General features: G+C 41.5%; 1 protein-coding gene across 1 annotated transcript in view; it reads right to left on the bottom strand.

The window, feature by feature from the left end:
• KIAA0753 (KIAA0753 ortholog) overlaps window positions 1–27,901 on the bottom strand; it is a 1,485,993-nt gene that overhangs the window by 886,213 nt on the left and 571,879 nt on the right. Inside the window, exon 8 of the mRNA XM_044054254.1 lies at window positions 14,990–15,219. Within this exon, the coding sequence (XP_043910189.1) occupies window positions 14,990–15,219 (230 nt within the window). The remainder of the gene's footprint in view (window positions 1–14,989; window positions 15,220–27,901) is intronic.

The raw sequence follows: 27,901 nt of genomic DNA, 5'->3' as shown, positions 1-27,901 counted from the left end.
ATCCCCACAATAAACTGCAAGAATTGAATGTTGGGGTGAATCAACAATCTCCTGCCCAGTGTGAGTAAGTCCATACTGAAGAGAACCCTGGTTATGAAAGGAAAGGATAGAAAGGCACAGAGGAAAATTCTTGTCAATAGGAACAAAAAGGCATCTTTTTCCAGGCCTTTATATAGAGTCCTGGAGCACAACTTATTTAATTATCTGTTGTGAATGGTGGTAAACAGATCTATTTAAGGAGTTGCAAAAACGACCACAGAGGTTCCAAACACGGCAAATACGATCTTTGCTTTGTTTTGTTAACTCTTTTATTCTAAAAAGTACAAACAGGTAAGCGCTTTCACGGGATACAGATTCCGCTTCATCAGACCATGTTAAACACATTGTAACAGATCACTATTTAAATGTTACAGCAGCCAATCAAGTACAAGACTAGAAGGAAGAGAAAGGTCAGTGTATATAAAATATATGCTGCAGTGCAAAGTAGACTTGCTTAGTGCTGACAGTTGAAAGCAGCTCACATCCACAATGTTAAACACTATCAAGCTGTTACAGCCTTAAAAACACTATATAGATATATATATATATATATATATATATATATATATATATATATATATATATACACATGAAAACAGATTATTATACAAATAAGTAGCAGCATTTTTTAAAAAGCAGCAACTAATAATAAAATTGTTTAAAAAATCCTGCTGATTCCTTGCTATATCGGCATGGATAGTGCATGCCAATATTCGAGGTGGTGATCTATCAGACAAGACTGAATCCATAGAACAGAAAAGGAATATTCAGCTACAAGTTGACAAACCCCCGGGTTTGAACAGCAAGGTATCAATAAAAACCCTTCCTCAAAGCAAGAGCTCTGAAACATCGTTAGCCCTTGCTGTTAGTATGATAACATCAACTTTCTATCATGATGTTTCATGATTACATTTATATCTCTCAATTATGCATTTGGTAGCAGATGCATGTCATACATTTTACACACCATTCTGTTCTTATTTTTGCTAACTATACACTCAGTATCAGGCAGTTTTTATTAGTACCATATAATAGCTATACTAGTTTAACTAGCTCTGTGATGAGACTTTCAATAGATCAACTGCTTTGTTTTTCCTTACTATCCATGCTGATATAGCAAGGAATCAGCAGGATTTTTTAAACAATTTTATTATTAGTTGCTGCTTTTTAAAAAATGCTGCTACTTATTTGTATAATAATCTGCTTATATATATATATATATATATATATATATATATATATATATATATATATATATATATATATGTATTGTGTTTTTAAGGCTGTAACAGCTTGATAGTGTTTAACATTATGGATGTGAGCTGCTTTCAACTGTCAGCACTAAGCAAGTCTATTTCATATACACTGACCTTTCCCTTCCTTCTAGACTTGTACTTGATTGGCTGCTGTAACATTTAAATAGTGATCTGTTACAATGTGTTTAACATGGTTTGATGAAGTGGAGTCTGTATCCGTGAAAGCGCTTACCTGTTTGTACTTTTTAGAATAAAAGAGTTAACAAAACAAAGCAAAGATCATATTTGCCATGTTTGGAACCTCTGTGGTCGTTTTTGCTGCTACAATTCTTTTCCTTTGTGGTTCCTTTATCAGAAACGAGGTCTCTGTTGTATTACTATTTAAGGAGCTCCCCACACTTGGATTAATTTATGGAAGACTTCCAGGAGCAACTTCCATTTGTAGCGTTTGTCCTGGTCCAGCTCAGCTTGTGTGTTACAAAATTCTGCTCTGATAGAATGTAAGTAACCTATAGAGATAGACTGTACTGAGTTGCTAGCCCTCTGGCTACCCTAGCTAGTCTGCAAAAGGGGTATGATGTGGTTCCTCCTTGTTTATGTATAACATCACTGTGCTGTTGACTGTGACTACTACCAGAGGGGTTGGAATCCAAAGAGATCTGAGAGCATTTATGAATGCCATAATTCCTTCGACATTTATGTACTTCAATTTATCCCACTGATTCCACACACCCTGAATTTTTACCCTTCTGATACAGCTTCAGAAACAAAGTCTGATGCATCTATGGTTACACAGTGGGTCAGGACAGGAGGGGGGGGGGAACCTAAGTTAAGATACAACCAATTAATTCACCAGAGGGTCTCCCTTTTTCCAAACCCAGTACTGGGATTTTAAAGGATATGGGTAGCTGGTGTTGGGCTGAAAATGGTTTGAGGAGCCGTTTGATTTTTCCCATTTGAATTGTGGCCAAAGGAATTATAAGAATTGTACAGGCTATGGAACCTTGAATCCTGAGATATTTCTGGGCAGATGGCAGAGTCTGGTTGGAAAATGTTCCTTGTAAAATTACACTTTGTCCTAAGAAAGAAACCCCATTATGAGCGAATTATCTAGGAGACATCCTAGAAAACACAATCCTGTGAGACTGAATAAGAGAGGATTTATCTAGGGTCACTTGAAATCACAGGTTGAGAAAAAGGTCTTTTACCAAAGAAAGAGACTCAGAAACAAAGAAAGAAAGAAAGAGAAAGAGAGATGGAGATATGCTCTAGAGAGAAGAAGAATGAAGGTCAGCAGGACTAAGACAGAACACATGTGTGTGAATGAGAGGGAGGATACAGGAATGGTGAGGATGCAAGGAGTAGAAGTGGCAAAGGCAGATGAGTTTAAATACTTGGGGTCAATAGTTCAGAGTAACGGTGAGTGTGGAACAGAGGTGAAGAAAAGAGTACAGGCAGGATGGAGTGGGTGGAGAAGAGTGTCAGGAGTGATTTGTGACAGACAAGTACCTGTAAGAGTGAAAGGGAAGGTCTACAAGAGGGTAGTGAGACCAGCTATGTTATATGGGTTGGAGACAGTGGCATTGACAAAAAGGCAGGAGGTTGAGCTGGATGTGGCAGAGTTAAAGATGTTAAGATTTGCACTGGGTGTGACGAGGGTAGACAGGATTAGGAATAAGTATATTAGAGGGTCAGCCCAGGTTGGAAGGTTTGGAGACAAAGCCAGAGAGACAAGATTACGTTGGTTTGGACATGTGCTGAGAAGGGATGCGGAGTATATTGGGAAAAAGATGATAAGGATGAAGCTACCAGGTAATAGGAAAAGAGGAAGGCCTAAGATAAGGTTTATGGATGTGGTGAGAGAGGACATGCGGGTGGTTGGTGTGACAGAGCAAGATGCAGAGGACAGGAAGAAATGGAAACAGGTGATCCGCTGTGGCAACCCCTAACGGGAACAGCCGAAAGAAGATGATGATGACCAAAGAAAGAGACTCCTGGCAACTTATGAAAAAATGTGCATAAATAAGGCAGTCATTTAAATATGAAAAAAAGTGAATACCATATAACCTGTAATGGGCAATTACAGGAACTAGGCACTTTGTAAACACTCTTAGAGCTGTTGACAACCCAAAAGGCAAAGCAAGAAAACAAAACTGATAATGTAAACCAGTCATAAAAAGTCTTAAAAAGCATCTGAAATCTTTGAGAACTGGGACATGATGATAAGCTTCATATTCTCAGGTAGAAAGAGAAGTAAAAGAGATTGCAGAGCAGTAGCACAGCTAGGTTGGGTGTAGTGGGCAGACATCCCAGCCGCAAAGTACTAGGGTCTGTGATCAGTAGATGTCAATTTGTCTCAAGTGCAATGCATTATTAGCACTCAAATGACAATATTGCATTTATAATCAGTACAATGATTACAATGCATCAACCATATTCAATTACACCATTCAGGTGCTCTGCAGCAGTCCAAGCATAAAACTCCATTGTTCAGAAAATGACAAACCAGATATGCCCACTGAATCTGCGGAATACTAAGATGGAACAGAAGCCTTCCATTTCCTTTAGAACCAGAATGAGGCATAAAAAGAATCCTTGCCATCATTCCAAAGTAGGAACAGCCCTCAATGGCCCCTTTGAGGGCTAGAGGCTTTGCCTGTCTTGAGAACTCTGTGGACATGGCCTGACCATAAGTGGCCATGTCAAGAACTCACCATTCTTCTCTGATTTCTTTTGAAGCTAGGCAAATTGCAGAACTGCTGTTAACAGGCAGGATTAAAAAGCAGTTAAAAATCCAAGCACAAACCCACCAACAAAAATACAATCACTCAGCAAGGAACAGACAGTGCAAAACAATTTATTCCAAAGTAAAACTGAGAAGAACGTTAAAACAACTTTTATAAAAACACAAGATAAACACTTTCATCAAAATTGTTATTAGACTTCATCAGATATCTGAAATAACGTCATGTGATGTCTTTTATAACATTCCAGTCACATGTTCACTTTAAAGATTTGAAATTTTAAAGAGACAGCCTATCCACTTGTTACAAAGTACAGCAGATATGTTTGAAATGCACGGCTACAAACCATAGTGTGAGAACATAAAAACAGTGCAAGAATAAAAGCATATATAACAAGCACTATTCAAAAAGAAGTAATTTAAAATACTTGTACATATAAATATAAATGATTTACATTGAGATATGGTAAATAAATATACTGCACGGATGTGATCACATACTCAGAATGGAGAAGTATAAAAATGTAAAAGTGTGAAAGCATGAAAACATGCAAACAAAACCAAATCCATATATGTGCAGTTCAAACATATCTGCTGTACTTTTGTCTCTTTGGAATAAATAGTTTTGCACTGTCCATTCCATGTAGGGTGATAGGATTAGAAGGCAGTCAAAACTATGGCTAATGAGCTTTTAGAGTCACCCCTATGGGCATCATGGCTGATACCACTAGAAGGAGTAAAACCATGTGATTCTTGAGGGCCATCCTTGGTCCTTGCGGGAGTGGTGCTGACCACGTCTGGAAGATGAAGAATTGGAAGGAGCCAGAGTGAGGTCATAGTGGGAAGACAAGATTTCTTTTGATAAAATTCATATACCAGGTCTGGTGAAGGATGGATAAATAACATTTCCCCATGAAGAAAAAGTCCAAGAAGAGACCATCTCTGCTACTTCCTGATGGAGGAGAACAGTCTCAGCAAGGTGATCTACACAAATATTCAAATTGGAAGCTGTTGTCATGCCATAATGTCAACACAGTCAAAGATACAATGGATCACCTAGTAGCCCAATAAAGAAAGCACACTCAACAGCCTAAAGTTAGAGAGGGAGGAAAGTATTAAAAGTGTAATCCACTAGAGGAGGAGTACTGGCCTTTTTCCATATGAGATAAGCAGCCCCGCTATGACAGAGTAAGTAAAGTCTTTCGGCTTTTCCCGGTTAGGGGTCACCACAGAGGAACTCCGGACCGCTAATGATTGGCAGTGGATTTTTATGGTGCCGAGTTGCCAGCCCGACGCCCAACCTTTAAAGAAGGCACACCCATTCATGCACACACCTACCTGCATGTCTTTAAACATCAACTCGACCGTGGAGAGGACATGCAGACTCCACACAGAAGGCGCTCCAGCTGAGAATCGAACGGGAGAACCTCTTGTTGTGAGACGACAATGCTAACCGCTGCACCACCGCGGCTGATAACGATAAATAAAATGCATGAGTAGTAAGGTTTTTATTATTATTATTATTAGTAGTAGTAGTAGTAAATAATTGCTCATGTTTGAAATTTATATATTTCTTTTCATGTTTTTAATGAGTTCTGATAGGAATATACTGCACGTATAGGTATAAGCTAGTTGCATTGTGCTGAGTGAAAATTCTGCAATGACATCATAGGCTTTATAGCTAATTATAGAATGGTTTTACTTTGAACTGCATTTAAAAGTGGTTTGTAGTAGTGTGCATATAGTCTGATGAAGCGTTAATGGTTTAATGTGAAAGCGCTCATTATCCAAGGCTTTAGACTCCTTGTGCAGCAGCAAAGAATCAAAGTACTTCAGCCTCTGAAGTCTATGCTGGACTGAAGAGATCACATGCGAGTCAGCAAGAGGCTGTACTGCTAGGCTCTCACGCCATTCATTCAGGAGCTTAGAATGGACATTCTACTTCTTGGAAGTCATAGGACAAGAATCTGGGTGTTGCTAGGCTACATATATGGCTGCATGTAAGATACATCTACTAATCTCCAAGATGGGCACTTTTCTAAGTTATTCATCATCCCTAAAACAAATGCATTTGTATGCTAGAGATAGAATTGTTAGATATTTCTGCATTTTTTGTAATTAAACAGTAACTGTCTAGAGGCATGATATCATTTGGTAGTACATTACCTGCAAGAGCTAGGTTGTTGAAGGACCTTTTAAAGGTTGCTAGCATAAAATGAAGCTCACCTTAGTTGTAGACCATTACTAATACAGAGAGATTAAATTGCATTATAAACAAAGAAGGTGTTCTCTAAGTCACTGACAGTATCGGTCTTTTAGTAACATAAATGAATGATTGTTCAGTAATTACATGGCTCTAGCAATAAGTGGCAGTCAGGATGACCTTTATATGGAAAGGCAAAGATGTTCTGAAGGTTTGGCAAGATTTATAAATCGAAAATATTAGTTTATGTTGTCTGTAATAAAGTTATATTGTGGGCTAACAGATGGACTAGAATGGGTAGGGCATATTCTACTCCTGGAATGAGGACACTGATGACAAAAATGTTCTGTGCTTCAAATGTGAGTAAATGTGCTATACTGTAGGCTGCCATGAGTTTCTACAAAGCTTCAGTAGTTGTTGTTCAGTATGGTTATACAAGAAAAGCAAATCAACCATAAGAAGATAAAAAGAAGTTATGTACTCACCGTAACGTTCCATCTGAGTAGGTAACTTCATTTGTCAGCAACCTGTGGGTTACGGATCCGAGCTGGCAGCATACCAAGCTAAAGATCTGAGCTCCAAACTCCACCCCCTTACCCATACTACCCTGCAACCTCCTTCCAATCCTCAGATCGCGTTTGCCATCTGCACAAACAACAAAACAAACTAACAACCTGAGAAAACCTGACTCAGAGACAAACAAAACTCGGGCATCCAAACCTCGAGTTCAGCTAAATAACTATTCAGGTTAGGGGGAAGGAGGGAGGGACGGTTGCTGACAAATGAAGTTACCTACTCAGATGGAATGTTATGGTGAGTACATAACTTCTTTATCTGAAGTAGTTAACTTCATTTCATCAGCAGCCTGTGGGACAGAGTCCCCAGCTACCCAAAATCTTGGGAGGTCCTCAAGGAAGAATATTCCGGAGCACTGCAGAGCCAAAAGCAGCCCTTCCTCTAGACACCAAATCTAGCTTATAATGAGAAATAAAGGTGTGCCCAGGTAGCCGCTGAACAAATGTCATCTCTAGACCAGAATGCAGCAGACGTTGCCATAGAACGTGTAGAATGAGCATAAACTCCCATTGGTTCTGGCAAGCCAGATTCTCTATATGCTAAGAGAATACAACTCGAAATCCATCTGGCGAGAGTTACTTTAGAAATTGGTTTCCCTAGAAAGGGTTTTGCAAAGGAGACGAAAAGTTGGTCAGATTTACGAAAGACAGCCATCCTGTGTAAATAAAAACATAACTGTTTGTGAACATCCAGTAAATGAAGTTTATACTCCCCCTTGTTCTCGTAATTGGGGAGAAAAACTGGCAAATGAATGGATTGATTAATGTTCATCTCAGAAGCAACTTTGGGAAAAAAAGCGGGATTAGTCCTGAGAGATACCCTGAGCTTGTGAAATACAAGGTATGGAGGTTTGATAGAAAGAGCCTGAAGCTCCGACACTCTCCTGGCTGAGGTAATGGCTACAAAAAGGCCTTCTTCCATAACAAGAACGTCAGATCAACGGAAGCTGCAGGTTCAAATGGAGGCGATACTAACGCCTGAAGAACTAAGGTCAGGTCACACGGTGGGGATAAATTTCTGATAGGAGGTCTCAAAAGAAAGGTACCTTTTAGAAAGGCCTTACAAATTCTGGTAGCAGCAAGAGAACCAAAGTTGTCCCCAGTATGAAAATGGGAAATAACAGCCAGCTGAACCTTCCAGTAGACGAACTCGCCCCCTGCTGAAAAATATGAGACAAGAATTCTAGAACCGCTAGAATAGGAGCAGTAAAAGGATCCAAGTTGTTATGTGAAGCCCAAATGGAAAAATGTTTCCATTTACTATTGTAAATCTTCCTGGTAGAGGGTTTATGTGCCACCACCAGAACAGACTTGACTAGGGAAGAGATACCGGGAGTCCTGGCAATTAAGGGAACTGGATCAGCCAAGCTGAGAGCTTGAGCTCACCCAGATTCGGAGGGGTCATTCCCAAGGGGTGAGAGATTAGATCCGGAATGGGATCCAAGATCCAGAGAGGAACTATGAGATGAGACCGTAGGCAGGGGAACCAGACTTGATGAGGCTAGAATGGGGCTATGAGGATAATCTTGCTCCCCAACCGACGAGATTTCTGCAAAAAATTTGTCATCAGCGGAAGTGGTGGATATGCATAAAGAAGACCGGGCAGCCAAGCATGGACTAGAGTGAATCTGGGGGCTTCCCCTAAAGGAGGAATTAGAGCGAAAAACTCACTGCACTTTGTGCTGGAAGGCGATGAGAAGAGATCGCAGCAAGGCTGACCCCACTTGAGGAAGATCTGTTCCGCTACGGAAGAGTTCAGAGACCACTTGCAAGGGGAGAGAATAGTTCTGCTTAATTTGTCTGCCAGAATGTTGGACCGACCCGAAATGTGCATCGCTAACAGGAAGAGGTTGGTGGAGATCGCCCATTCCCAAACTCTCATGGCTTCTCGGCAAAGAGGGTAAGACCTGGTTCCCCACTGTTTGTTGATATACCAGACCACTGACATACTGTCTGACTGGATCACAATAGTCCCCGGAGGAAAGAAGGCATGAAGGGCCTGCAACGCTAAAAGGACCGCCCTCATCTCCAGTACATTTATATGCAGAATGGTCTCTGTCTGAGTCCACATGCCTTGGACAGTCCTGCCCACACAATGCCGCCCCCACCCTAGGCGGGAGGCATCCGTGGTCACTGTGGCCTGGGGTAGGGGCATAACAAAAGGTTGTCCTTCCAGAAGGGCTCGGGATTGGAGCCACCATATGAGGGAGTTCCTGCAAACCCTGCAGAGCGGAATTGGCAAGCTTAGCAGATGATGTAAAATGGACCACTGGACTTGCAAAGTCCACTGTAAAACCCTCATGTGCAGGCGAGCGTAAGGGATCAAATTGATTGCTGCCGCCATGGACTCCAAAGCACTCAGGACTGACTCTGCTGGGGGAGCAGGAGACTGAAGAAGAGCTAAGTACATGTAGAGTCATGCTGTGAAGTCTGTCTGGCATTAGGAAAGCCTTGACCTGAAGGGAATCTATCCTGGCCCCTATAAAGTCTATAACCTGAACAGGTTGGAGGAACTACTTATTGACATTTATAGTGATCCCCAGCTGGGATGATAAACAGAGGAAGAAGTCCCTGGCTAGAGAGAGTAGATGCCTGGTGGGGGCGGTGAGGAGCCAGTCGTCTAGGGAGGACTTGTATGTCCTGGAGCCTCAGGTGGGCTGCTACAACTTCCATGACCTTGGTGAACACCTTGGGGGCTGTGGTGAGACCGAAGGGTAGGACCCTGAACTGATAATGACTGGCCACTAGCCGAAAGCGGAGAAACCTCCTGGACTGTCTGTCCATGAGAATATGGTAGTATGCATCCTTGAGGTCTATGGAACACATCCAGTCTTTCTCCTGCAAGAGGGGCAGGATGGACTGGAACGTGACCATCCGGAATTTCTCCTTGGCAACGAAAAGGTTCATTGTTGACCAGTCGAGAATCGGCCTTAAGTCCCCTGTCTTTTTTGGCACCAGAAAGAACCTGGAGTAGATGCCTGATCTGGACTGGTCTGGGTGCACATGCTGGATGGCTCTTTTTTCTAATAGCTTTTCTATTTCCAAAGCCGCGGCCTCCCTTTGAGTGGGTGGAACATCTGGGAGGCACCTTGAGTAAGGGGGCTTGTTTATGAAGGGGACTGAATAGCCTCTGGATATTATCTGAAGCACCCAGCGATCTGTCGTGATGGACTCCCATTGAGCCAGGTGCCAAGAGAAACATCCCCCGACTGCCTCCAGAGAGGAGCGGTCGGGCAACCCCTCAGGGCTGCTGCGCGGGTTGGTCGGAAAAGGGTTCCCGTGACCCCAAGTTCTTTGGACCCTCTCTGACTCTGGGCCGGCATCCACCTTGTCCCCCTCTGCCTCTGGGGGAGAAGGAGTCCTGAGCGTTCCGGGCCTGCTGAGATTTCCGGAACCACATCTTCTGCCCTCGCTGGTTCCTGGAGAAGGACCTTTGAGGGGTAGAGAAGCGGATTCCGACGGCAGACAGCATTTTTCCGTCTTTCTCGCTCTGGACCAGCATCTCACGGATGGTCTTCCCGAACAGGGTAGACCCGTCAATGGGTGCATTTGCGAAGGATGCCTTGAAAGGTTCCAAGAAATTGCAAAGCCAAAGCCAGGCATGACGCCTTAAGGTGATACCGGACCCGCTAGCTCTAGCGGCTCCCATGGCATGGGAGAGTAGCCACATAGACGTATTTGACACTGATTTGAGAGTGGCCATACGCCCCGAGAAAGTCCGTTTATCCGCGGCCGACATGGACTCTGGGGGAGACTCAGCGTACTCTTTAACCAGGTCCTGCTGCAGTCTGATAACATGGGCCAAGTAATTCAGCGCCCTAATAGAGAAGGTAGCTGAAGCAAACATCCACTTTCCAATACGGTCCATTGCCTGGGACTCCTTGTCGGGGGGATGGACTGAGGAACTGTCCTGAGCTAGTTCCTTTTTGGTGGCCGCTGCCACCACCATGGCATCTACAGGGGAACCCTTGCTCCATGAAGCTTTGTCTGTAGGGGGGCTCAAAATCTTGTCGGGCCTCCTGGGGATAGGCTCTACAGTGTCCGGTTCCTTCCACGCCCTGGTGGTAATCAGGTCGACCAGAGGGTCGGCCGGGGGAAACACCCAAGAGGTAGATGGGCCTGTGCCGAACGCCTCCAGGAATACTGACTCATCCAAGGAAGGCTTTCTGGCAGACCCCCCCCCTTTGGCGGAGCATTTCCATAATGTCTCCGAAGGAGACATTGTCGGGGGGGGTGACTTGGGGGAACCTTCCCCTTCCTCCAAATCGGTATCTTCAGTGAGGGACTCAGGGGAATCCAAGTGCCTCCTTTTGCACAGGTGTTTGTGAGGAATCTCCTTGGGGGGACTGTCCAAGGGGGCTCACCAATGGAATTGTGTTCCTCCAGGGGAACTAGCTGGGGCGTCAATGACACAGGCTGTCCCTGGGACCGGATGATGGAGGACAAACCGAGCTGCGGGGGTGGATCCTGAGGACAGATCAAGGAGTCTCGATCCTCTAGAGAGAACCTTCTCCACAACATCGAATGCCGAAGGGGAACCGTCCTCTCTAAGACAGGTGGCCAGCATCCCCAGATCCGATGAAGGGGTTGGAGCTGAAGCACTCTGATTCAAGTGGACGGTGTGCTCTGACCGCAATGAAGCCGAAGACATACTCGCCCCCTCAGATTTGATGCCTGGCTCTTGGCTCCGAGAGCTCTGATCCGAAAAGGGATCCGATAGGATCGAGGGCATGGCCGGCATCGAGGTAGTAATAACCATCGGCGCCGACTCCCTGACTACGAGGCTCATCGGATCCAAAGACTCCGAAACCTGGTAGTGGATCGAAGAAGGAGCTATCGGGGCAAACAGTGGAGCTGAACACCCCCCCGGAGGGGGAGGAGGCAGCAACACTCCCATCTGCAGCTGAGTCTGTAAAAAGCGACATCATCCGGTCCATATCTTCCTCCGAGAGGCTTCTAGTAGATCTGGACAAGGCCGCCAAAGCCAGTCGGGAGGGCCGACGTGATGACCTCGAAGATAGTCGGGCCTCCTCCTCCTCCGGCTCCGGAGAGAAGTGTGGAGAATGGAGCCGTGGGGAGGAAGGCTTGGAAGTCCTCGATGGGAAAGGGAGAACCTTGATGGGAGAGGCCGAGGGGTCCAATTTGGCCCGCCATTTGTGTCTTCTCTCTCTGTCCCTTTCTCTCTCTCCCTTCTCTCTTTCCTATCTTTTTTAGCCTCTCGATCTCCCTGGGACGAGGTGGGAGGGTGAGTCCCAACCAGGGGAGGAGGGCCAGATGGTTGGGCAACCGCAGCCACGGTTGTCGCTACAGAGGGAGAGGGGGAAGAAGAAGCCGATTCCGCGGGTAGGAGGCCCGTCAGAATCAGCTTATTCTTCCGGTCTCTCAAAGCCCGGGGGTTAAAGGCTGCACAAATTTGGCAGCCTGAGGAAAGATGGGCCACCCCCAAGGAAAGAAAGCACTGAGTGTGACCATCTGCTGGTGACAGCTTATGGCCACACTCAGTGCACTTTGAAAAGGTAAGCTTTTGGCTATCAGCCATACCCACACTCACACGCACACCTGAAGGAAAAGGGGCCTACTGGTGATAGAGATACGAAGGATAAGAGGGATATAGAGTAAAGTAATAAGAAAAACGAATATCTATCCAAAGAGAAAAATACTACACACACAAGCAACTAAGTACTCAAAGTTTTATATATAAAACTGTAAAATACTAAACTTTCCCGGAGCTCGAGGAATCCCATGCTTGGCAAAGCCATGGCAAACGAGATCTGAGGATTGGAAGGAGGTTGCAGGGTAGTATGGGTAAGGGGGTGGAGCTTGTAGCTCGGATCTTTAGCTTGGTATGCTGCTGGCTCAGATCCGTATCGGATCCGTAACCCACAGGTTGCTGATCAAATGAAGTTAACTACTTCAGATTGATATTTTTGCTGCCTTGTGTAGGAGATTAGTGCTCCCACTCGGTCAGCAAAATATGGGGCTGAGATTCCAGCTAATCTTTTAAAAGTGCCAAAAAAACATGATAATAGATTTGGTGGCGTTTATAATCAGTTTTTATTAGTAGCAATCCATTTTCAGAAATTGTTTGCAATGGTGTAGTTAGATCATGAATAGACAGGTGGCTTGTTGCTAGTATGAGTTTAATTGAGTTAAGTCTCAGGTTAAACTGTTCTTTATATATTTTATATATATATATATATATATATATATGTTTTATATATAAAGAAAAGAGAAGAGGTCCAAGGGCAATCCTTGTGTAATCACACAAGTAAGTGCACATGATTAAGACAAGGAATTAGATTCATGTAAGCAATTGGTGAACCATTAGGTCACTTCTGTGGAGAATCCATAAACACTCAGTTTGCTGATTAACAGACTATGGTTAACTGTGTTGGATGTTTTCTTAAGTCAACAAAAATTGCCTGCTAACAGGCCTTCCTCCCTTTTTGAGTATATCTGAAGTGTAAGCATAAAGATAGTGGTTTGTATACTACATTTTGAGTGGAAAGCATGAAGTCTATCAGACAGGAGATCATAGTTTTGTATGTAGTCTAATACTTGATTGTAAATATGTTTTTACACTATTTTAACCAATGGACAAATGTTTGACAATGTTCTAGTAGTCTGTTGGTGCACTGAAAGCTGGTCCTTGAAGTAGGTATAACAAGAGCATTTTTAAAACTTGAGGAATAATTAAGTTTGTGCTGTAAGGGAAACATAAATGCATGCTAATTGCTTGGAGACAACTGGAGGGGGGGTTGTCATGTTAACTGAAATACTCCGATAACATCTTCAGAATAGAAAACCCACTTAAGGTTTTAATTCACATTACAGAGTCACTGTCCAAGTACAACCCACACATTGCATGCTGAAAAATATCCTAAAACCTTGACATTTAAAAAGAAAAGCCCAAGATAAAGTTTTAAAATGAAAATTAGATTTTGACCAACATGTGTCTATTGTTGAAAGAAAGTCCCTCTATATTACACAGTTTATAAACAAAGGGGTTTTGTCTAGATCTACGGATGTCATTGTTTCCCTTTACTCATTGCTCATTAGGCCAATCATCGAATATAATACTCCATTTGGCATTGTGTGGTTGGTACTGACAGTGTGACTCTGTAATGTAAATTAAAAAAACCTTTTGGGTTTTGAAGATGAGATGTTATCGGAGTATTTCAGTTAAAATGACAACCCCTCCAGTTGTCTCCAAGCAATTAGCATGCATTTATGTTTCCCTTACAGCACAAACTTAATTATTCCTCAAGTTTTAAAAATGCTCTTGTCCAGACACATGCAATGACTGGAATAGAGATACCTTACTTAAAGGACACAAGAACTAAACAATATGTCTTACATAGACTGACTCAAGCCCTGTTACTATACTCGGTATCCTACAGACTGCTAAGAGGTGACCTGTGCCTGGCATAAAAACATCATCTGACCCACTACTGATGGATTTACTGCACATCAACAAGTCAAATGCCATCAGAAATACTCAGTCTAGTGTCTTCTGCAACATCAACAGAATGTTTTGGAGAGACAGGTATATTTCACAGTGTATACAACTAATATGGAACAAACTCCCCCATCCACGTAAAACAAAGTTCATCTCTACCCATTTTCAAGTGCAACTTGGATCTATGGATGGGTAAGAAAAACTTTACCCCATAACTGCCCCTTGTACTACTAAGGGACAGATGCAGCTCCTACTTGCTTTATCACATGCGTGAGTCTCCTCAAATTATTTATGATATGGTTCCAGTTATTCTCATTAGGAGTAATACATAATTATATACCATCGGATGGGTAAACCCAACCTATAACAAAATGGGATATGCTACTTCGAGGACAAAAAGGGATCTTGGCTAGGCTTAAAATGACCCACAAGGGCAGCTAACCTAGTACTTACCTATAAGCCTATGAAAATAGACCATTTTAAAAATGTGAAGATTCTTGATAATTTTATGATGTATATAAACAAATGAAATAACACTACAATATTTGTACAACCCAGCTACTTAGTGCATACTTAAGACTCTGCACTGTCTGCATTTCAATTCTATTATTAAAAAATTCAAGGGAAATCCATAAACTGCTAAAAGAACAGACTGACAATGTTTTGTTGGTATCCCTAAAACAGACAATTACTAGCATAACTAACATACATTACCTGAGAACGTTTGGGTAAAAGAACACCCTTCTTAGTCTTAGGCTCATCTTGCTGATTTGTTTCTCTTTTTAGGGCATCTCTGTGTAACAAAGCTTCTAGGCCTGCCTTTAATACTGCACTCCGATCGGAGGGTTGTTGGATATCCTTCATCTGGCCAGGATGAGAAAGGTGCTGTTTTTCATCTAATTTGTTTTGCATTCTAGAAGCCCCGGGAGCATGCTGGATCACATCTGTGCAAATACATAAATACACACGCATATAATAAACAAAACACAGTCTAAATTCAAAGTTTAACAAGAGTTTATTTTACTTGAAATTTACCAAAGCTCTACTGCTGTTTTGCTGTCTCACACAGAAGAAATTAGAGAGGGACAGTATAAGGAGAGATCAAGAACAGCAGGAATAATGGGAAATGACCTATTTTTTTTGTAATTTCTCCTAGTCTTTTGGTTTCTGATACCATAACAGGAATGGACCCAATTCCAAAGTCAAAGTATGATTAAAGTTCATGAAATTATTATTGTTTCAAACTTTTATGTTAGCCAGAAGTGCTCTTCACAGCACCCGCAATGTACACAGTATTGTATTGGCTCTTTCTGCAATTCATATGGAGTTAAATGTATCGGTAAATATCCAAGTATGATTGTAAATTCTTTTTTATAAGAGTCGCTGCTCCTACTACTACTACTGGAACTGTCTGGGTAACCTTCTTCCACACTGTTTCTGCCTGCAAATCCTGGTATTTTATGACTTTGTGTCTCCCTGTACGTAAGACACTGTAGTCACTGGGTATAGCAATTTCACTGATCAGTGCTACGTTTGTCTTCTTTTCATGGACTACTATATCTGGTTTTCTCACATCTATGTTTTGAACTTTTGGTAAATGGGCGATCCCATGTGATATAAACTTCATCATTTTCTATAATGCTTTATGGCTCATGTTTACAGTGTGTTTCAGCTACTTTATTATAATGTTTGCACAATACCCAATGCAACAGTCTTGCCACATAATTGTGCCTTTTAGTATACAGTCCCTCCTGCCATTAGTATATCAGAACCAGCAACAAGATGTTTGACCATTTCCAATACTGTTTTACAAAAAAAAAAAAAAAAAAGAAGTTATGTACTCACCATAACGTTCCATCTGTATTGTCCATTTTCATTTATCTTCAACATAGGGGTCCAGTTCCGAACCTTGGAACCGACGCAGCTGTTACTACAGCTCGTGAAAAGCAAAAACTCTCAAGTGTAACCTTTACCCACAATGCTCCACTCCTAGTTAGCACAGATCAAGTTTGCTGAAAGACAGACAAGGAATATACCCAAAAAGCTTTCATACAGACCATATCTGGGACCATATAACAATAGCAATAGCAATGGCAATAAGTGATATGTGTCCATTATCTGTTCCACCCAAAAACTTCAAGGGCCAAGGGAAGATGGGAGGGGAGTTGAGGATAAATGAAAATGGACAACACAGATGGAACATTATTGGTGAGTATATAATGTCTTTACCTAATGTTGTCAATTTTCATTTTATCCTCAACATAAGGGACAGAGTTTGCAGCTACCTTTGACCTTGGGTGGACTCAGTGAAAGATATTACTGAGCACCAGTGAACCAAATGACACTCTTCCCCTGGAGACCAGATCCAATTTGTAATGAGTAATAAAGGTATGAGGGGAAGCCCAAGTTGCTGAAGCGCAGATATCATCCATAGAAACTCTAGATTGAAAAATTGCTTTAGTAGCTACAGCTAGGCAACTTAATTTTATTTTTATTGTAGATAAAAGAAATGCATTCTTTGAGCCATCTGGCTTGTGCCACTTTGCTCACTGGTTGGCCAAGTCGCATAGATGAAAATGACATAAATAGTTGGTCAGATTTTCTGAAATTCTCAGTTCTGTGCAGATAGAGACGCAATTGGTGTGAACATCTAAAAAATGTAAGCAGTATTCACCATTATTAGTAAAATTGGGAAAAATACTGGTAAATTAATAGTCTGATGGATATTGATCTCTGACACCACCTTAGTCAAGAAGGAAGGACTGGTTCTCAGTGAAACTCTATTTTTATAAAAAAAATGAGGTAAGGAAGTTTACGTGATAAAGCTTGTATTTCTGAAATCCTTCTGGCTGAAGTTACTGTCACTAAAAACATGGCTTTCCTGGATAAAATTTTCAGATATCATTCAGCTGAAGGTTCAAAAGGAGGTTGAACAATGGCTTGTAGCACTAAATTGAGATTCCAAGGTGAAGTGGGATCTTTATAAGGGGGGTTTAGCAACAGAATTCCTTTTTAAGATGCCCTTGGAGAGCTTTAGAGAAGCCAAAGAGGATTCTTTAAAGCCATTATGGAAATTTGAAATACCCGGTAACTGAATTTTTATAGTAGACTGGGAAGCATCTGCTTCAAAAAGTGAAGCTAAAAATTCTAGAATTTTAATCGATGGACACTGAAAAAAGGGGTTAATATTGTAATCACAAGCCCAGCAGACAAATCTCCTCCATTTAATAGCATAGAGTTTATGGGTATAGCTTGCTTGTGAGAGGCTAAGAGTATGACATACTGGGGAAGAGAGTGAGGGATACCTGGCTATTAATGGAACTGGAGAAACCAATCTGTCATCTTGAAGTTCACAATGTTTGGATGGATCAATCCCTCTGGATGAGATAGAAGGTCTGGAGCTGGGTCCAGAATCCAAGGTTGTTGAATCACACTCTCAGAGCTTCTTGACAAAGGGGGTAGAATTTGATTCACTGCTGTTTGCTGATGTACCAACCACTGACACATTGTTCATCTGAATCACAACTGTTCCTGAAGGAAGATCAGTCTGAAAGGCTTGCAAAGCTAAAAGCACTGCCCTTAGCTCCAGTACATTGATATGCAAGTTGGCCTCTGTGAGGGACTAAGTGCCTAGGACAGTCTTGCCCAGATAATGCCCCTGTACCACATCTGGGAGGTGCCCGAGGTCACTATGGCTTGGAGTTGTGATGGAACAAAGGGACGGCCTAGAAGAATGTCTTCTGAATGCGTCCACCAAGCTATACCCTTTCTGCAAAGAATGGTGATCAAAATTAGGTCCGACATGGGTTGGTGTAACATTGACCAGTGAGACTCTAGCAATCATTGTAGTATCCTTATACCTTGCTAAGGGAACTAGAGTTATAGCTGCAGCCATGGAACCAGTGCTTGAAGGACTAGACAAGCGGTTAATTTCCTGTTGCTGATTAGCTTCTGTACCTGAACTCTGATTTTCTGTAATCTCACAGGGGAAAGAGAACCTATAGAAGTTTGAGTATTTAGAACAGCTCTTATGAACTCTAAATTCTAAGTTGGGGTCAATTTTGATTTTTTTGTAATTCACAGTTACTCCCAGATAAGAGCAAACATAAAGCACATAGTCTTTTGCTTCTATCAACTGATGCCTGGTTGAGCTATAATGAGCAAATTGTCTAGGTACGGAAACACTCGAAATACCTGCAGTCTCAAGAGAGCTGCTACTACAGCCATACACGTGGGGAACACCCTGGGGGGCTGTGGTGGGACCAAAGGGCAGAACTCTGAATTAAAAGTGATTGGTTGTCAGCCGGAAGCGGAGGAATCTCCTGGATCATTTGTCCAACTTTATAAGGTAATACGCATCCTGAAGATTTACTGAGCACATCCAATCTTCTTTTCCAAGAATGGACTATACCATGACCATCCATAATTTGGTTTGAAGAACTGATTCGTTCAGTAAACTTGGATCCAAAATCAATCTCCAATCCCCTGTCATTTTTTGGCACTAAAAAGAATCTTAAATAAACTCTGGACTGTCTTTGGTCTGGTGAGACTCCTTGGATGATTCTTTTTTCCAACAGTTTTTGTATTTCTAGAACTGCTTGTTCCCTCTGACTGGGTGGAATGTCTGGGATTTTCCTGAATACAGAAAGGTGGAGGAAAAAAGGAATTGTATAGCCTCTGAATATAATCCTCTGCACCCAAGTGTCAGAAGTTACTTGCAGCCAGGCATTTTGGTGCAGGGATAAGCATCCCCTGACTGCCTCGATAGGAAGACAACTGGGCCTCCTTTAAGGAGTGCTGGTAGGATTTACCAGAGAAAGAATCCCTGAAACCCTGACTTTGTGGGCCACCTCTACCACACGGACAGTGTCTTCCATTAAAGTTCTCCCTGTGCCCTCAGGTGAACTACCTCCATGTGTGTCCTGCAAAGGCCCTTGTAACTTTTTGAACCACATTTTTCTACCGCTTCTCTGATTTCTAGAGAAAGGTTGTTAAGGAGTGGAAAAACGTATGCCCACTGCAGAAAGGGTCTTTCCATCCTTCTCACACTTGGATAAAGTTTCTCTAACCTTTGGGCCAAACAAGGGGATTCTTCAAAGGGTGCATTGACAATGAAGACTTAAATGGCTCCGCAAAGTCACATAGGCACATCCAGGTCGGTCTTGTAATGGCAACGCCTCAACCCGCTGCTCTGGTGGTCCTTTCTGCTGTATGAGCAATGAGCCTGATGGACGAATTGGACACCTGACTCCACGGTAGCCAACTGGAAAGCCACCTTTTCTTGGACGTCCTAAGAAATGGCTCCTGTGCAGGTATCTGATAACTCCTTCACCAGATCCCTCTGAAGTCTGGTGAAGTGTGCTTAGAAATTCAAGGACCTTAAGGCAAAGGTCAGTGAAGCACAGACCAGCTTCCAAAACTTATCCATCACCCGAGACTCTCTGTTGGGTGGATGGATAGAGGAACTCTCTTTGGCAAGTTCCTTCTTTGTGGCTGCCACCATGACCATGGCATCAACAGCTAATCCTTTGACTCAGAACGGTTTGTCTTCAAGGGTGGACAGAAATTTGTCATGTCTTTTGAGGATAGGTTGGACAGTGTCAGGGGCCTTCCACATCCACTGTGAGATAAAATGAATGAGCTCGTCAACAGGTGGAGTCACCCAAGAGGTAGAGGTTTGAGTGCCGAAGGCCTACAGGTACACTGACTCCTCAGATTTTGGGATTTCTAGTCACCCCTCCATTTCAAAATTTCCAGGATGTCTCCAAAGGAGACTTCGTCAGGGGATGACCTTGGGGATCTCTCATCTCATCGAAGTCGGTGTCTTCAGTAATCGAATCCTCTGAGGAAGCCAAGTGTTTCCTCTTGCACTTTTTCTTCTTATGAACCTCCTCAGTGGGGTGATCTGCAGCGATATCAGAAGAGGAGAGAACTGTTGTCCGAGACACTGCAGTCTTGGCACTCACTGACTCAGTGGGAGTGCAGGTTGAATATATGAGCATGAGGAGGAAAGGGACACTGGCTCCGAAGTGGAATGGGCCGACTGTCTGCTGCAGTCAGAGCTCTCTCCATGGCCTCAAAGCTGGACTGCCTGAAGAGGGAAGAGAGCATGGAATAGAGAAAGACTGCCTTAGACCCAATGGTCACTCCCTACTCTAAGGAGACAGCCTCAGAGACCAAAGCCAGAGCCGAGCTGATCTGTGTCGAAGCCCTAAGGTAAAGAGATGGTTCCAAAAAACTAGATGTTGACTCATGCCCCCTGCAGCTGGCAGGACAGACTTGGCCCCGTGAGGCCTCCGAATCCAACTGGACTAAAGACCTGCGAGGAAGAACCAGTTCTGAAGATAGGGATATCTCAGGAACCAATGCAGTCAGCACCAGATGGCTTGGAGCCCAGAATTCTGTTGCTTCTAGAAAAGTCAGAGGAGGAAACCTGGAGGGGTACAGGAAGAAACAGTTCCCAAACCCAATGAGGCTGGAGCCAAACAGGTACCTGACAACCCTCTCACCCAGATTATCTTATTCACCAGCTTTTCCACATCATCTTTAGTTAAGCTCTTGGTGGAATGGATCAAAAGGGAGGAGGAAAATGTTGGCCTTTCCAAAAAGGACAAAGGTAGCCTTCCTGTAAAGGGATCAACAGAAGGTGAATATGATGTCCTTGGAAAATTTATAATGGATGGTTCAACAATTTGCTTAATCTGTGTCAAAATAGTCAATAATAGAAGAGATGTCTGCACCAACAGTTTTGGTGTCAAAAAATCAAAATGTTCCTGCAATGATGCACTACATGCTGAAGCCTTTTTCCAGTCCAATAAACTTGGTTCTATAGGTCCTTTCAGGACTGAAGTTTTAGTAGACGAGTTGTTCGGTTCCAAGGTTTCTAAAGGAACCGAAGACTTAGCCTTTTCAAGGACAACGTCGACGGAGTGGAAGGCACTGATAGGCTTCTCTTTGCTGTTTTTTCCATAACTTTGGAGGACAATGATGAGAAAGAAAAAGAAGAAACATGGGTCTTACTCTTAACTTTGTCAGCACTGGATAAGGCCTCACTGAAGGCTGATGGAAGCATAACCTTCAAAATAAGTTTATTACGCCTTTCTACTAGTGCCCTGTGACAAACTGTGGCAAACAGAGCAGTCCTCTTGAAGGTGAACAGGGCCTAGGCAATAAACACATAGTGAATGTACGTCTGACACAGGAACTTGGTGTCCAAATTTCTGGAACCTTTTGAAGCCAGTGACTTTTGATTTATCCACCATAATGAGAAAAATTCTAAAGTTTGTAAATAATTGGTGACCACAGGCCAGTTATACAAACCACACACACACACACACACACACACACACACACACACACACACACACAGAGACACACACACACACACACACACACACACACACACACACACACACACACACACACACACACACACACACACACACACAGAAAGCTTCAGAAACAACAGTTTTTAATAGAAAAAGAAAGCAGCAAGGAAGAAAACTATCAATAGCGATAGTTAAGAATACACCAAGGTGTACGGGAGAAGGAAAAACTATCAACAATGGTAGTTTAGACTACACCGAAGTGTATGGGAGAAGGAAAAACTATCAACAATGGTAGTTTAGACTACACTGAAGTGTACAGAAAGAGGAGGAGAGGATAAATTTAAAAGTGTGAGAAAAAAGTGGGTAGGTAAATGACTAAAGATAAAGGAGAAAGAAGGAAATCAAAAAAAAATGTAATTATATCAAAACATTTTACTTGGCTCAACAGCAATGGCAAACGCATCTGTCATGAAAAGTGGCAAATGAGATCTGAGGTAACTAGAAGAGGAGCATTGTGGGTAAGGGTTAAGCTCGAGATTTTTTGGCTTTCGAAGCTGTAGTCACAGCCAAGTCAGTTTGATTTCCATTCACGCTTGACACCGATATGCTTCTAATAAACTAAGCAAGGAAGTCATCTTACACTTATTTTCCTGTTTTAAAAGTTTCACTATGTTTGGGTCTTGTCAGGTCAGCAGATATGTATGCAGTCCTATGACTGAAGATCTACACATGTAATCAATTTTGAGGAGGCCCCTACTTCCTTCAGAATGAAAACAAAGAAATAAAAATGTCAGCTCACCAAGAAAACAGATGATAAACAAGGTAAATGAGTACTGATAAAATCACTGTTCAGCCACAGAGATAGGAGAAGTTTCCAAGTTAAAATCCCTGGCAAAAAGCATTTAACAAACAGATTAGAATCATAAAGATCACAAAATAGCTGTTAAGAGGACAAGCACTTTTGACAAATTGCCTTCTTCAGATCCATAAACATCCTTCCTTCTTCAGATCCATAAACATCCTTTAAAAGCAGGAGAATAAGTAGATCCTTTCATTCAATTAAGTTATTACATCATTTCCTGAGGCTTCTACCCTTAAGTAAGGGTTTTAAAGGAACCATGCCATCCAAACTGCTTATCGGCTCACAGGTCTGCTATCTACCTCAGTTCTATTACTTCAGTTTGATTTTTGATATCCTCACCTCTATTGCTAAAATCCACTTTTTCTAAACAGGAAAATAAGAACTGGTATGCACATGACGTGCTAAAGCATTTGTTCTGACATCAGTCTAATATCACTATAGTCCCGCAAAATCCTCTCTCTAAATATTCTGTTTGTCTTCCCTACATAGAATGCTGAACAACTGTCACATCTGGCTACATAAATCAAGTCCTTTGTGTTACAGTCCACGTATTTGTTAGCGCCATATTCCCGTTTACTTACAGGCTGTAAAAATCAATGATCTTTGTCTATGTACGGACAAGGCTTTGCATCTATAGCAAGGGAAAGTACCTTTCTTAGTGGTCAAATTCTTTCTAACATCTTGAGTTGTCTGACAAAGCAACCTCCTTAAATTGGGTTTGTTCTTAAAAGTAAATCTTGGATTAACGCCTACCATTGATTTAATTTTGTCATCCTTCATTAGAATTTTCCAGTTGTTCTTTATTGCTTGACATGCAGAGGAAATGTCATTACTATATGTCAGTGTACATCTGGTGCCAGTTTCTTGTCTCCTAGATGTTTTTGTTGTTCCCTTATCTTTTCTATGGAAATAAGGCTTTCCTTTCGTTGTTCCTGATTCCCAAGTATTTCTAAGACCTTCTTCTATCTCTTGCTTCTTATAGCCTCGATCTAATAAATCTTTTGCTATATCATCACATTCCTTTTTATGAGATTCACCTTTTGTACATAATCTAGATGCTTTTAGAAATTGAACTTACACTGTGTGTGTAAAGATATGAACTGGATGCATGCTTGTTCTATGAAGAACATTGTTGCGCCAACACTCATTCTTAAACATCTTTGTGTTGAAATTCCTGTCATTGTCAAGTGAGACTTTAACATCTAGAAAATCAATCTCCTTGTCAGAATGGTGCATATCAAATTCAAGAAAATTTGTGGTGTTATTTAGATATCTTATGAACTCAATTAAATTCTCATTGCTACCCTTCCATAAGATAAATGTATCATCCACAAATCTTCCCATAGTAGACTATATTTTCTCTCCAGTTGTTATCCCCTTGTGCAGTAAAGACATATTCTTTTTCCCAGAGTGCCATCACTAAGCTGGCGCAAGTGTTGGCACATGGGGTGCACATGGCCACACCCCACTTCTGCTAATAGTATTGATTTCCATATACAAAAATGTTGTTCTCTAGCACCACCCTATGTAGTGAACATATCCTTAGGATGATATTCTTATGTGTCTGCTGCATATCCAAAATCCTGCATATGGAGACTATTCTAAGGTTGTTGGGTATAACCGTAAATAGGCTTTTTACATCCTTCACTAATATGAGTTCACATCTGCTCTCTAAGTCACATGTTGCTCCTTGTAATGACTGTAGAAAGTGTGCCGTATCTTGGAGTACAGTGTCAATTCCTGTCAGAGCAGTCTTCATCTGATCTTCTGTATAAATATAGAGAGGCTCTGTCAGACATCCTCTCCCAGATAGTATTGGGAGCATAGGAGGATTTTCCATATTTTTGTGCACTTTTGATAGACCATTGATCACTGGTATCATAGGGTGTTCTACCCTCATGTATTCATAGAGATCTTCAGGTAGTAGTCTAGTCATATACAGATCATATAGACCATCTCCCACTCTCTGTTCAAAATTCTTTATTTCCCATTTGTTCAGCTTGTTATACATGTCTTCATCATTCAACATATTTGCCATCTTTGCATTATAATCTTGTTTGCCCATTATCACAATGGCTCCTCCTTTGTCAGCCGGTCTTACAGCAATGTTATCATTCTTCATTAAATCATACAATGCTTGCCTTTTGTCATTATTCAAATTATAAAAACTCTGAGTTTTTCTTATTTAAGTGTAGTTTATCAACCTCATCTTCACATGCTTTAATAAAAGTTTCTACAACTGGATAAGAAGATGGTATGGAAGTATTAGGCTTTTTAAACTTGTGAATATTGCTTTCCTGTTGGTTCATCCCAAATTCATGTTTCAAGTTTATATTCCTACCAAAATACTTCAAATCCAAAATAAATTCACTTAGCTTTGGGTTAGTAGATGGAATGAATGATAGTCCTCTATTAAGTACAGCCATCTGAGAAGTAGATAGTTCACTATTCGATAAGTTGATAACAAGAGACTGATTTAATTCATTATTCTCTGTCTCTTCCTGTCCTGACTGAAGGAGCAAGCCCTGTATATTGTACTTTGCTTCACCAGTATAGGAAGTATTGAAAAAAATGGCAAGTGTGAGGCATTCTCTTTTGGACTCGTATCCATTTGTGTACGACTAGACTACTACCTGAAAATCTCTATGAACACATGAGGGTAGAACACACTATTATACCAGTGAGCAATGGTCTACCGAAAGTGCCCAAAGATATGGAAAATCGACCTATGCACCCAATAGTATCTGGGAGAGGATGGCTGATAGAGACTCTCTCTATTTATACAGAAGATCAGATGAAGACTGCTTTGACAGGAATTGACACTGCACTACAAGATACGGCACACTTTCTACAGTCATTACAAGGAGCAACATGTAAGTTAGAAAGCAGATGTAAACTCAAACCAGTGACGAATGTAAAAAGCCTACTTGTGGTTATACCCACCAACCTTAGAATATAGTCTATATGCAGGAATTTCTATAAGCAGCAGACACATGATAAGAATATCATCCTGAGGATATGTTCACTATTTATGGTGGTGCTAGAGAACATTTTTGTATATGAAGATCAATACTATTGACAGAAGTGGGGTGTGGGCATGGGCACCCCTTGTGCCAACACTTATACCAACTTAGTGATGGCACTCTGGGAAAAAGAATATGTATTTGCTGCACAAGGGGATAACAACTGGAGAGAGAATATAGTCTACTATGGAAGATGTGTGGACAATAAATTTATCTTATGGAAGGGTAGCGACAAGTATTTAATTGAGTTCATAAGATATCTAAATAACACTGTGAAGTTTGGAGGAAGATGGGCGAAGGCTGCCAGCCTAGTCAAATAGAATTTGATACATAATTCTATCAATGATATAAATAAATGTAAAATACAGGCTTGTGTTTTTAAATGAAAGAAAACACTGTAAAATGTGGACTTCAAGATTGCTGCAACACTGCCATCTGCTGTAAGGAAAACCAAGCCAAGCATTTCAAATGCGTCTTTCGAAGCTGAAAAGATCTTATGAATCTCTTTGATGTTTACAAGTCGGCTTCAGTGAGTCTGGATGAAAGTTTCGGGCCCATTGTTTCAAGGTTAAAGTTAATGGCCAGAATTTACATATGGAAGGTTCTTTATTGCTATGGTTTCTGCTAGAGTGTATATGTGAAATGCCTTTTATTGCTGTCATCTCCTGAGCAGGTGTTAGCTTGCTAAATAATGCAGTTTGTTTCCCTGGGAACTCCAGACCAAGTATCAACATGATGTAATTTGGGAGGGCCTTAGAGAGCTGTTGATTACTGTTTAAAAAATATTGTTGAGTGAGAGACTGGGAAGCATTTTGATCTTGGACATCTGACCCAGCACTGCTTATGCTTTATGTATGAAAGTAGGATTATAGCACTGTGTTTTCTCTTAAGATTAGCTAAAGATTAGAAAGTTAGATTAAGTGTTTTTCTTTGCATTCAGACTTGTCCTACTGTATTATTTTAAGTTTCTGTGTGATCTCTGAACTCTTAGATATCTCTGTGGTGTAGTAGTATTGTCTTGTGTTTTAATTATTTATTATTAAATATTTTAAAACCTTTACCTGTGGCTGATTTATGTAGAGATAATTTAACCTGTGTCTGATTTATGTAGAGATAATTTAACTTCTAAAGTTTATTACATATTTACAGATTTTACTGTCTAAGTCCCTCCAAATTAAGCCTTGACTGTCTAGTCATACTACCACTGGATTATAATATTGCACAGCAATAATTGGACACCCTTTTAAAGGCCATTTAGTAGCTGATAATTATATTAAGCTGGTGGTGGCAGTAATTAGTACCGTATAGTCTGGGTAAAGGGGCACAGCTGGAGAATCTGTGTCAGCCTTTCCCAGGAGTGTCTGTGAAATTATATAAATACTTATCTCAAAGTGTGGGTGTGAGTCAGCTACCTGGGCAGGGACAAGAAGCACTGGTTGGACAGAGAGGGTACTGAAGGTTAGCTTGCCAGCTAGGCTGAGATCTGGACACTATAGCTGTGCCAGTGGGGAGTCTTAATAGGGACATGCTGAATAAGGGAGCAACCAGCCCCAGACTTACTGTGATCTCTGTGTGCACTTAAGGGAAATTGTACTTTACTGTGTGTATTAGTTATCCTTTCCTCTTATAGAAGACGACCTCCCTGGTGTTAGTGGTGAGGATTGAGGCTCCTTGATTGCTGGGCCAAGGCACGGTCATCACAAACACCATGAATTTTCTTGAATTTCACATGCACCATTCTGACAAGGAGATAGATTTTCTAGATGTTAATGTCTCACTTGACAATGACAGGAATTTCAACACAAAGATGTTTAAGAAAAGTGTTGGCGCAACCATGTTCTACATAGAAAAAGCATGCATCCAGCTTATATATTTACACACAGTGAAATGTCAATTTCTAAGAGATTCTAGATTATGTTCAAAAGATGAACCTCATAAAAAGGAATGTGGAGATATAGCAAAAGATTTATTAGATTGAGGCTATAAGAAGCAAGAGATAGAAGGACTTAGAAATACTCAAGAATCACTAACAATGAAAGGAAAGTCTTATTTCCATAGAAAAGACAAGGGAAAAACAAAAACATCTAGGAGATAAAAAACTGGCATCAGATGTACACTGACATATAGTAATGACATTTCCTCTGTATGTCAAGCAATAAAGAACAATTGGAAAATTCTAATGACGGATGTAAAATTAAATCAATAACAGGCGATAATCCAAGATTTACTTTTAAGAACAAACCCAATTTAAAGAGGTTGCTTTGTCAGACAACTCAAAATGTTAGAAAGAATTTGCCCACTAGGAAAGGTACTTTCCCTTGCTATAGATGCATAGCCTCTCCGTACATAGACAAGGATCATCAATTTTTACATTCTGTAAGTAAACAGGTAGTTATGTACTCACCATAACGAT

The sequence above is a fragment of the Protopterus annectens genome, chromosome 13.part0 (assembly GCF_019279795.1).
Source record: "Protopterus annectens isolate FY-2018-M chromosome 13.part0, PAN1.0, whole genome shotgun sequence".
In the NCBI taxonomy this organism is placed as follows: domain Eukaryota; kingdom Metazoa; phylum Chordata; order Ceratodontiformes; family Protopteridae; genus Protopterus; species Protopterus annectens.
The sequence above is the reverse complement of the archived record's forward strand: the minus strand, read 5'-3'. Positions and strand labels throughout refer to the sequence as shown.